At 48.5% G+C, this 11,846-nt stretch overlaps 1 protein-coding gene across 2 annotated transcripts; it reads left to right on the top strand.

Annotated features, from left to right (window-relative positions):
• The first annotated feature begins 10,263 nt into the window (after window positions 1-10,263).
• LOC100946569 lies at window positions 10,264-11,297 on the top strand. 2 transcript variants are annotated; one of them, XM_023519336.1, is made up of 4 exons: window positions 10,264-10,274; window positions 10,646-10,713; window positions 10,951-11,010; window positions 11,135-11,297. In XM_023519336.1, exons 1-4 carry the CDS (start codon window positions 10,272-10,274, stop codon window positions 11,289-11,291), a joined length of 288 nt encoding a protein of 95 aa, XP_023375104.1. In that variant the 5' UTR covers window positions 10,264-10,271; the 3' UTR covers window positions 11,292-11,297. The 2 variants fall into 2 exon arrangements, with proteins under 2 accessions (XP_023375104.1, XP_023375105.1); XM_023519337.1 differs by lacking the exon at window positions 10,264-10,274 and adding an exon at window positions 10,286-10,349.
• Window positions 11,298-11,846: the final 549 nt, after the last annotated feature.

Consider the following 11,846-nt stretch of genomic DNA (forward strand, 5'->3'; position numbering starts at 1 on the left):
GTGTATGTGGCTGGCGCCTTAGCCACTTGAGCCACAGGGGCCAAGCCAATACATTCTATTCTTACAAGGCCACATTTCCATTGGGAAAAGGGCCCCACTCTTGAGCCAGCCCTGGTGGCTCATGCCTGTAATCCTAGCACTCTTGAGAGGCCAAGGCAGGTGGATTGCATGAGCTCAGGAGTTCAAGACCAGCCTGAGCAAGAAGGAGACCCCGTCTTTACTAAAAATAGATAAACTAGGCTTGGCACCTGTGGCTCAAGCGGCTAAGGCGCCAGCCACATACACCTAAGGTGGCGGGTTTGAATCCAGCCCAGGCCTGCCAAACAATAATGGCTGCAACCAAAAAATAGCCGGGCGTTGTGGCGGGTGCCTATAGTCCCAGCTACTTGGGAAGCTGAGGCATGAGACTCGCTTGAGCCCAGGAGTTGGAGGTTGCTGTGAGCTGTGATGCCACAGCACTCTACCCAAGGCGACAGCTTGAGGCTCTGTCTCAAAAAAAAGATAAACTAGCCAGGTGTGGTGGTGGGTGCCTATAGTTCCAACTTCATGGGAGGATGAGGCAAGAGGATCCCCTAAGCCCAAGAGTTTGAGGTTGCTGTGAGCTATGACGCCAGGGCACTCTACCAAAGGCAACAAAGGGGGCCCCACTCTTATGACCTCATTTTACCTTAATTACCTCCTAAAGATCCTATCTCCAGATACAGTCACATTGAGGATTAAGGTTTCAACATACGAACTTTGAAAGAACATATATCCCAGTGGGGAACCTGTGATCTTAAGGTCATATATGGCTTATAGGTCCTTAAGTGTGTCCTTTTGATTGAATCCAAATTTTACAGAACAAATCCTTTTATTAACAGGGGTGCAGCAGAGAAAGATTTTCTTCCTTCCTTTGGTGGTTAAAAAAGAACAATCTTGAAATGAGAAGACCTCAGGTTTCCCACTTCTCCCCATGCATACCAAGCCTGCTGTGGGTCCAGGTGGGTCTCTAACACAGCTGTATTCCATGTTGTGGCCCAATATTCCAGGATGCTTTGACCTTTTGGCATGCTCCTTCATATGCTTGCAGGATCATTCCAGTCAGGAAAGACAGCAAGTGAAGCGTTTTTGTCCAAAGTGACCCTTGTCACTTTGACTTACGTTTCACTGGCCAAAGTGGATCACAGATCCATGCCTAACTTCAAGGGGGAAACTCCTAGGAGGAGAGTTAAACCAGAATCTTGGTGAGTAGTAGCAATACCACCACAAGAACCTATATTCAAGAAAGGAATAAAGGGGAGTAAAAGAAAAGAGAAGCCAATTAAGATACAAAAAAAATAGACACAATTCACAACAAGGAAGGAAATATAAATAAAAGCTAGTCAATAGTTCTGCAACTGGTCCTGGGGCTTACTTACATGGCATTTATTACTTTTTTCTTGTATTGGTTTTCTATCGCTGCATAACAAATCACCACAAATTTAGCAGCCTAAAACAATTCAAATTTCTTATCTCAGTTTCTGGGGCCAGAAGTATAAGTATAGGTTGACTGGGTCTTCTGCTCAAGCTAGTTAGATCTGATCAGAAGTAACTCCCCCTCTCCTCCTCTCACACACACATAGCCTTTGTCATCACTAGCCCTTTCCCCACCCTGCCAACCTTGGGATTTTTTTTTTTTTTATAGAGATAGAGTCTCACTTTATCACCCTGGGTAGAGTGCTGTGGTGTCACACAGATCACAGCAAACTCCAACTCCTGGGCTTAGGCAATTCTCTTGCCTCAGCCTCCCGAGTAGCTGGGACTACAGGTGGCCAACGTTGGGATTAATCACAAACCCCTATATCTCTTCCCTGAGAGTGTGGTAGTTTACCTGTTCATTCTCTCTAGAATGTCCTCCCTCCCAGCCCATGTTCAAGGTTCTGCAAAGCTCCCTCCATTATGCAGCCTTGGCTGCCTCCCTCTTACCCTTCAGGGTTTCCCATGTCCAACCACACTTCACCTTTGTGTTCAGTGACCCTTGTTTCCTGAGCATTTCCCAAGCAAGCTTAGCCCAGCTCCAGACACCCTGGGGCTCAGAGTGATCCAAACTGCAGGGAATAGAAAGATATTCAGGAACTCCTGGCAGTGGTGTTATTTCAAGCTCCAGAGGGTAAGAAGCTGGGAAGGGGGGCTGCTATTGCTCAAGACTTTCCCTCATTCTGATGTCCTGTAACCTCCGGAAGTTCTGTGCAATGTTTCATCTACACACTAGGACTACAGGGACTACAGGGTCAAGCTCTGCCCCTCTGACTGAGCTAAGACCCTGAAGACATTGATAAGGAGATTGGAAAAAGATGGGAAGTGAAGCAGACATCTTCCCAGGATCAGGGACTTTCAGAAGCTGAGTCATTTGGTTTCTTGCTCATTTCCAACCCCTTTCTGGAACAAGACATCACAGCTCAGTCAGGCCAAGAGTGACATACTCCATTTTGCCCATACAATTGATGCCCTCTGCAGGCCCCATGAGGTTGAGCACCCAGGCCAGGTGCCCCATGTCCCCTTTTCCCTGGGTACTGGATGTCCTTTGCAGGCCATGTGAGGTTGAGGGCCAAGAAGGGATGGATTGAAAGAAAGAGCAGCCAGAAAACAAACCTTCACCCACCTATACATGTCCATACCCACACACATAAACACGGGTACATAGTTAATCACTTGTATATGTCACGGACACACTACAAACATTTAAGCATACAGGCATAATCACAATACAGACACAAGGACACAAACTCACATACATGATCACATGAATATAGTCATGGACACACAGACACACAAAGACAAATCTCTTCTCCTAAAAAGGAGTATATGTTTGGAAGAAACAGGCTCCTCCCTGGGTAGTAAGGTAATATAATAAGTGATAGACTTAATAAAAGAAGGTAGCTAAACAGTTTCTTGGTCTAATGCAACCTGTAGACTGGAGAGCCCTTTGTCTTGCTGGGCACTGGAATGGTTTTAAGTTTGGAACACTGCAGATAAGACTTAGGATAGTGGCTTGGTGCCTGTAGCTCAGCGGCTAGGGTGCCAGCCACATACAATGGAGCTGGCGGGTTTGATCCCAGCCCCAGCCTGCCAAACATCAATGACAACTATAACCAAAAAATAGCTGGGCAATGGCAGGTTCCTGTAGTCCCAGCTACTTGGGAGGCTGCGGCAAGAGAATCACTTAAGCCCAAGAGTTTGAGGTTGCTGTGAGCTGTGATGCCACAGCACTCTACTAAGGGTGACATAGTGAAACTGTCTCAAAAAAAAAAAATACTCAAGATAGATTAAAAGGAGACATTTGAGCTGGGTACAGAGGCTTATGTCTATTATCCTAGCACTCTGGGAGGCCAAGGCAAATGGATTACTTGAGCTCAGGAGTTTGAGACCAGCCTGAACAAGAGCCAGACCCACTCCCATCCTGTCACTACTAAAAAACAGAAAAACTAGCCAGGTGTTGTGGCACATGACTGTAGTCCCAGCTACTCAGGAGTCTGAGGCAAGAGGATCACTTGAACCCAAGAGTTTGAGGATGCTGTGAGCTGTGATACCACCACGGCACTCTACCAAGGGTGACAAAGTAAGAAGAAAGAAAGAGACAGAGAGAGGGGGAGGGAAGGAGGGAAATTTGGAGTTTTTAAGAGCTTAATCTATAGAACTTATATGGAAGCTTATTCTTAGAAACTGTATACCTAAACTCAAAGCCAGATTAAGCTCTGTCCTCACTGCTACTGGAGAGACCCTAAAAAAGACCTCCTAACACTGGTAGTACACGGTGATGAATGAGAAAGTGGATAGAGCTTACCTTCACAAAAAGTGCCCATTGTGTATCCAGAATGTGTCCTAATTCATAAGATACATGTTATTTCCATTTTATATGTAAGGAAAGTGTCACCTGTTTCCTTATCAGTCCAAGGTCACAAAGCTAGATTCCAAGACAAGAATGTGAGTATAATGGCTCAGCACCCATAGGTCTGTGAGTAGGGTGCTGGCCACATACACCAAAGCTGGAGGGTTGGAGCCCAGTCTGGGCCTGCTAAACAACAATGACAAACTGCAACCAAAAAATAGCCAGGTGTTGTGGTGGGTGCTTGTAGTCCCAGCTACTCGGGAGGCTAAGGCAAGAAAATTGCTTAAGCCCAAGAGTTTGAGGTAGCTGTGAGCTGCGACACTACAGTACTCTACTGAGGGTGACACAGTAAGATTCTGTCCCCCCCCACTCCAAAAAAAGAATGTGTGTATAAAAACCCTCAATGTTGGCTCGGCACCTGTGGTTCAAGCAGCTAAGGTGCCATCCACATACACCTGAGCTGGTGGGTTCAAATCCAGCGTTGGCCTGTCAAACAATAACAGCTACAACCAAAAAATAGCTGGGTGTTATGGCAGGCGCCTGTGTCCCAGCTACTTGGGAGGCTGAGGCAGGAGAATAGCTCGAGCCCAGGAGTTGGAGGTTGCTGTGAGGTGTGATAACACAGCACTCTACCCAGGGCAACAGCTTGAGGCTCTGTCTCAAAAACAACAACAACAACAACAACAAAAAACCCTCAATGTTTCTACTACGTTAATAATGGCAAACATGACCAGGTGCCTCATGCCTGTAATCCTAGCACTCTGGGAGGCTGAGGCGGGTGGATTGCCTGAGTTCATTAGTTCAAGACCAGCCTGAGCAAGAGAAGGACTCCGTCTCTAAAAATAGCCAGACGTTGTGTCAGGTGCCCGTAGTCTCAGCTACTCAAGAGGCTGAGACAAGAGAGTCACTTGAGCCCAAGAGTTTGAGGTTACCATGAGCTATAACACCAGGGCACTCTACCAAGGGCAACAAAGTGAGACTGTCTCAAAAAAAAAAAAAATAATAATAATAATGGCAAACACCTAACTTATGTATTCCCACTCCCTACTCATGTTCCAAATAATGGAACATATGTGTCTTCCCTATTGATCCAAACCAGCAATTGGCAAAATATATCCCATGGCCCAAATCCATCCTGCCAACCATTTTTGTGAATAGTTTTTTTGGAATACAGCCATGCCTATTCATTTACATATTATCTATCTATGGCTGACTTTGCGCTACAACAGCAAAGCTGAATAGTTACTATAGAGACTGTATGGCCCACAAAACCTTAAATATTTAGTAGCTGGACCTTTATAGAAAAAGTTTGCCATCTCTGACCTAGACCCAGCTTCAGAATTGAAGTTGGCAAGTGAGATCAGGCTTATTGCCTTCAGTGTCTTGGCAATGAAATATAGTCAGAGAAATAAACAGATGGAATAGAATGGGTAGGTAAATGGATGGACAAGGCAGAAAAATATGGCCCACAGTTAAATCTGTCATATCAATCATTGTAGGGCTGGCTAACAGTGAGAAATAGAATAGCATCTCACTCCTGAGAGGTCTCCTCTACTCTGCCTCTTGGATCTTGCAGGATAGTGCTCTGGGTGGCCTTGGACTGACCCAGTTCTCCCCACTTTCTCACTTGTAGTTCTCAAGAATAACTGCAGAATGTGCTAGAAATGTAACATCTTGAGATAAAAGGGAACTGACCAGAAGAGTCCAGGCTCTATTCTAGTCCTAACCTAGAAACAGAATGTCCTTCAGTGTTTTACCCCAGTAATTGTCCTGAGATTAAAAAAACCTTAGGGTGGGCTGCTTTCTGGGGTCCCTTAGCTGCGGTGCAAGTGGGGCGCAGCAAGCTGAGACTTCATCTGCCCCGAGGAGCTTTCCTGAGCCTTGGGGGCCTGGTTCTTTCCCCAGTGACACCTAGACCTTTATTGTCCCTTGCGGCCTGCCTGTAATAAATCCACTTGATGCAACTTGTTGCCTATGAGTGCTCCACCTCGTAGAACCCAGACTGCACAGTGAGATTGCTTCATAGGTCTCTCTCTTTTCTGTAAGCTGACCAGCCTATCTCCTCAGAAATTGCTATTAATTCCCAGGACAGAGAGGGCATGGTAGAAGAATGGGGTTTTCTAGGCCAAGTTGCCCTCTAGCTATTCTTCTGACTCAGCTCTGGAAAATGGGTCAATGAGGGAGAGGAACAGTGCTAGCTGGGCCTGGAGGGTGAAGTTCTAGAGTCCAGAGATATGAGAAGGGGAGCTGAACCAGCTTCCAAAGAATGTTCCTTTTAGCTTTTCTTATCCAAGGAAAGAATGGGTCTTAGTAGATGTGTAGGCACAATGATGGGCCTAAGTAGCTCTGGAGAATCTGGAGGGGACCTTCTCTAGTCAGCCTCACCCTGCTCCTATCACCTTCAAGGAATCTGGTGGACTAGCTATGTCCCATCTCTTCTACCCCTGTGTGTCTTAGGACAGATAAGTGGGAATGAGGAGAAACTTGGAGAAAAGAGAAACACTCCTTATCTGATCTCTAATCCTGAACCAAACCCTGACCCCCCAACCTTAATGATGGTTCAAATGTCTCCAAGAAGAGAGCACTGAAAACCTTGCAAACTTTACCCTAACAGTTACCAGTACACACCCTCATCCCCTTATCCAGTCTGCTGATTGCTGAGATTCTCAGAGCTGAATCCAACGAGTAAGAAATTGATGCAGGGAGGATACTGAGGAGAGTTATGAAAGGGAAAAGAGGTTCTTCCACAAAGAGGGAAACATGAGGAACAGATCCAGCAGAAAGTTACTCTGCTACCAAGTCTTATACTGCAATTCATTTCTGACACTGACTGCCCAAAGCCTAGCATCGACCTCCACACGTTTAGGGGGAAGGTCTCCAACATGACTGCCTCCACTTTAGATGACAGCCAAAAGGGTCCCCAAGCTACCCACATTTCTGACCAACTGACTATAAGTCTGGAAGTTTCTCACAATCGCCTCAGTTTTAGTAATTTGTTAGAATGAACAGAATTCAGGAAAGTGCTTATGCTTACAATTTTTTATACAATTAGGAAAAGCCGCAGGAAATGAAGAGACACATAGGATGAAGTCTGGAAGGATCTCAAATGCAAAGCTTCCTTCTGTGGTCTCTCCCCATGGAGACACAGGGTATACCACACTCCTGCACATCAATGTGTTCACCAACAAGAAAGTTTATAAGCTTTGGTTTCCAGGGGTTTTTTTTTGAGATTTCATTATGTCGGCATGATTGAATTGTCAGCTACATACCTGAACTTAACCTCATCCCCACTCCCCTCCCCAGAGGTGTGGCTGGCTCTAGGTCCCAACCTTCTAATCACATGGCTAGCCTTTCTGATGACCAGCTCCCATCCTGAGTCATCATATCCCATCTCTTAGCATAAATTCAGGTGTGAGGGTGGCACCTCTGGCTCAAAGGAGTAGGGCGCCGGCCCAGTATGCTGGAAGTGGCGGGTTCAAACCCAAGCCTGGCCAAAAAAAAAAAACTGCAAAAACAAAATAAAATAAAATAAATTCACATGTGAGCCTGACCAAGAGTGAGACCTTGTCTCTACAAAAAATAGAAAAATTAACCAGGTGTGACAGTGCATGCCTGTAGTCCCAGCTACCTGAGAGGCTGAGGCAGAATACCTGAGCCCAGAAGTTTGAAGTTGCATTGAGCCATAATAATGCCACTGTACTTCAGCTGGGTAAACAGAGCAAGACCTTATCTCAAAAAAAAAAAAAAAAAATTCAGGTGTGATCCAAGGGGCTCAATAATTGGGAAATTCCAATGATTTAATCTGTCTCAGGAACCAGGGATCAAGGCCAAACTATTTATCATATACCAGAAGTTTCTGAGCATTGAAAATGAAAGCTTTAGGAGACCATAAACAGAAGACAGCCACAGCCTCCCACAAGCTCCCACACACACGCATAGGACCCTCACAGGCCTCCAAGGACTCCCTCACATTCATGATCACCCTTCTGTTTACTCTCCCCTGTCCGACATCATGCACAATCTTACACAGGACTCCCCCATGCCACACACACTTGCTGCTCCCAAGGTCTCTGTCCCTGTGTTCATCTCTAACCATCCTTCATAGCTTCCTATATGGCAACACTCCTCAGCACATTGATTTTCTTGCCAAGAGGTAAAATGGGGCAGAAGTTAACAGTAAGGTGAGAGGCATAGCAGGGATCAGTGCATGGGTCTCAGGAGACCGTGAACTCGTGTCAACATCCAAGTCCAAGTATGAACCTGAGATTGTACATGTACCAAATAGATGTACCTTTGTGGTGATTTCCATGTCCCTGTGTGACATGCATAAAAACCCGTGCATTATGTGTATTCCTAAGCCATCTCTGCGCATGCCTGGGTCTTGTGTGTGCACCTGTGAGATGGAGATGAGCCTGTGCCCCAGGTGTTCCTTCACAGGTCAGTGCCTTCAGTCCTAGAGCCTTTGGGCATTCTTCTCACTATAGACTCAGTGTCATCTAGCCTAGGTTTCCTAGAGGAAGAAGATAGTGCCTGTGGGTGGGAAAGAAAGCAAAACTAAAGCTACAGCACTGAACACAGCCATCCTAATTCCAGGTAGGGCAGTGGCCTTCCTACTTTAGGGTCCCTAAACCTAATACCCATCCTCCAGCTCTCAGTGATGCCAATGACTCTGAGGACTTGGCTTCCTAGTGAACCAACACCCAATTCTTGAAAAGATTTTTGGTGCCTTCTGTAGCAGATTAACTTTGTCCTATGGGTAAGGCTACAGAGTGTACAGGCTCCTCCCCTTCCAATCATTTCCACCATCATCCAGGTCTCCATTCACCATTTCACTTCCCTTCTCTTTGCCCAGTACCTCCCATATGAAAGCCCCTAAAACAGGTTCCCAGATGTGGTCTTTGCCTTCTGCCTCTTATACCAAGGCCTTCCAGGAAGCTGAGTTCCAGGGACCCACTGTCTCTGAGTCTAGATTCAGGGTCACCTGAAGGTCCACTCACACTGAGGGTCCACCAGCTCTATGTATCCCCAGACCAGCCCTGGATAGACCAAATCATCTGGAGACTGAAGAAGGCATCTGTAAAGGCAAGCCTGGTCCTCCCTCCTCCCTCTGAGCCCCTGGAAGTCCAGCCCATGACCCTGCATCTCCTTCTTCCCACAGAGCAAGTGCCATAGCAGTTAGCTATGAACCACCAAAGGGAGCCCTGTGTCTGAGGAGGGGATGTGAGTCGCCCCAACCTAGGGAACCAAGGACCAGAAGGGAGAGCCAGGTCTCCAGCTCCTCAGCACCAGACCTGACCCAGCCAGGACAGGGCCTTGGAGCATCAAGGTGAGGGTGTGAGGGCATAGCTTCTCCACACCCAGACTACAATGCTTCTAATAAAGCTTTGGCACCCGTGGATCAATAAAGCCACTGGCACCCATGAATCGCTCTGCTGTCTGTGGCTCAGGCAGGGGAAGGCAGGTACAACAGAGAGAAACAGGGTGGACTGAGGGAGAGGACAAGGATTTCCATTCCTCACATTTCAACCTGAGGTAACTTTCACGTCACTCATTTCTGTGGTCTCTCCCATGCAGTCAGCCCAGCCAGGAGGCTTTCTTCTCCCCTCTCCAGACTAAGTATGGCTCAGTCTTGGGCCTTGGCTGGGATGTAATAGGCCCAGGGCAGCTATTTCAAACCTCCCACAATGTCAACTGCCCTTCTTGGCTCTTCCGTAGCACTCTAACTAGCTAGTCTGCTGTATTTACTTTACTGATCTAATTGTTCTATTTTGACTCCCAACCCACCCCAGATGGTAAGCTCTCTAAGGCCAGAGACTATGCTTGTCTTCTTTACTACTATATCCTTATACCCAGCACAGTGCCTGGCACCTAGTAGACACTCAGTAAATTTCTGTCAATTGAATGACTGCAGGTAAAAAAAAAAAAGAAGAACATAGGAAGATAGGTCTCAGCTGATAAGGACTAAGACCCTCAAGCCACTGAGTATCTTGGCCAAGGCGACTGAGCCAAGCATTTTCTTAGCCTGGCGTGGGTTCTCTCCAGGGGCCTATTCCTCTCAGCCCCCGGTCATACACGGGGTATGGGGCAGGCAAGTGAAGCAAGCGGCAAAGCCAAAGCCAGGAAGGAGAAGAGTGGTGACTAAAAAAACAGTACTGGACAGAGTCTCAATGCTCTCTTCTTTCTGCCTGGTGCTGAGACCTCCTGTTCCCAGGGTGTAACTCCAAAGTCCGACTCCATCCCAATAAAAAAGTCCTGTGCCAGGTATCTTAACAAACCCTGACTCCGCCCCTTTAGGGATAGCCACTGGCTCCACCTCCCAGAGTGTCATTTTGACTCCGCCTTCGCCAGGAGAAATGCCAACTCCACCCCTTCCGGGTGATAGGCAAGCCCCACCCCTAGAGCGCGACGACGTCCCTATGACGTAATGGTAACGGTCTGTTTCCGGGGTGGAGCCAGGGAGGGCGGGAGTTTAGGCTGCGCCGACCCCTCAGCCCCCCTCCAGGTGACCCCAGCCCCTGAAAATCCTCACCCAGCGCCCCAAATCTCCCAGCCCCATGACTGCCAAACCTCTCGCCATGTCCCCTTAAATACCCCAGGTCCCCGAGATGACCGACCTCCTAACCTTAACTTGTAGTGCGTCCTAAATCTTCAATCCCACCCTGTCCCAAAGTGGCAACTGAGGCTTCCCGAGGGCACCAGCCTGAGATTACCCGAGAATTAGTCAGACTCGTCCTGAGAATGACGGAGAAAGGGACCTGGAGTTGGGGGAACCTTTGATTCAATCATACTGCTCCCCAGGAGACGTTCGGAGCCCAGGACATGTCGGGATTGAGGAGATACGAGGTGGCGCTGGAGGCGGAGGAGGAGTGAGTGGAGGCGGGGTTCTGCGGAGGAGGAGCCAGGCGGCTCGGGGGTTGGGGGAGGGTGCGTGTTCTCCGGGGGCGAGCTACGCGGGCGGGGCGGGGCCTCCTAAGGGGCGTGGGCCGTGAAGGACCGCCTTTAAGGGCGGGGGCGGAGCCTTCCTCGAGGGCGAGATATCCAAGGGGCGGAGTCTGTGGGGTCAGCCCCGCCCCGCCCCGCCCGGCTCTAACTTCTGTCTGCAGGATCTACTGGGGCTGTTTCTACTTTTTCCCCTGGCTGCGCATGTGGCGGAGGGAGCGGAGGTGAGGGGGCTGCGATATCGCGGACCTGCCGGGGGCATGGATGAGGCTGAGTCTCTGAGGACGGATCGGGGGGAAATCCGGTTAGCCCCCGCCCGCCTCATGCCAGTGTCGGCTCGCCCCACAGCTCGGCGCACCCCGGGGAGCAGAAGCTGGAGTCTCTGCGGGGCCTGATGAGCTGTCTGTCGAGCGGCCTGGGCCCTGCTCCCCAGCGCTCGGGTCGTAGCCTCCCTAGCCGCACCCCCACCGCCGCTGCCCAGCCAGCTGGTGCATTAAAGATTTAAGCTGAATCCCACCGTATCGACTTCTTGACTCTGCCGCCGCTGCCGCAATTCGAGCTGAAATTCTCTTTCCACACTGGCTGTTTCCTCCTGACAGGGCCTCCCTCCCCGTTAGGGTGCCCTTCCATGTTAAGGTTATTCCTAAGAGCCTCTCATCATTGTGAAGACTCCTGTTACTCTGACTGCCTCCCCATCACACCCATCACCCCCCGCCCGCCAAAAAAAAAAAAAAAAAGCCACCCATCACTGCGAGTTGCCTATATGGAGACAACTAATCCTGGTCTGATCTTCCTCTCAATTTTATCCCACCTTAATGTGTTGTTCCCATAACCCCAGTTCTCTTACCATCTTCCTTCTACCCAGGAATTTGCCAGTTATCTGAAGAATCTTCTCTTCCTGGGAGTGGATCTAAAACATTATAAGCCAGAAGTGTAGGATGCATGCTTGTGAGAGGAGTGAAAGATTCCTAGAAGCTGCCTGCCACAGGGGAGTGACAGGTTGAAGACCTTCCCTCCAGTTAAAGTTCCAACTTTTGCCTCCTCTGGTATGATTTCAAGT

Source organism: Otolemur garnettii, unplaced genomic scaffold (genome assembly GCF_000181295.1).
Source record: "Otolemur garnettii isolate 467f Iridium unplaced genomic scaffold, OtoGar3 scaffold00172, whole genome shotgun sequence".
In the NCBI taxonomy this organism is placed as follows: Eukaryota; Metazoa; Chordata; class Mammalia; order Primates; family Galagidae; genus Otolemur; species Otolemur garnettii.

Coding starts and splice junctions, on each gene's coding strand:
- LOC100946569 (XM_023519336.1), top strand. Junction 10,714..10,950: donor GCGCTGGAGGCGGAGGAGGA/GTGAGTGGAGGC, acceptor TTCTGTCTGCAG/GATCTACTGGGGCTGTTTCT. Junction 11,011..11,134: donor ATGTGGCGGAGGGAGCGGAG/GTGAGGGGGCTG, acceptor CTCGCCCCACAG/CTCGGCGCACCCCGGGGAGC.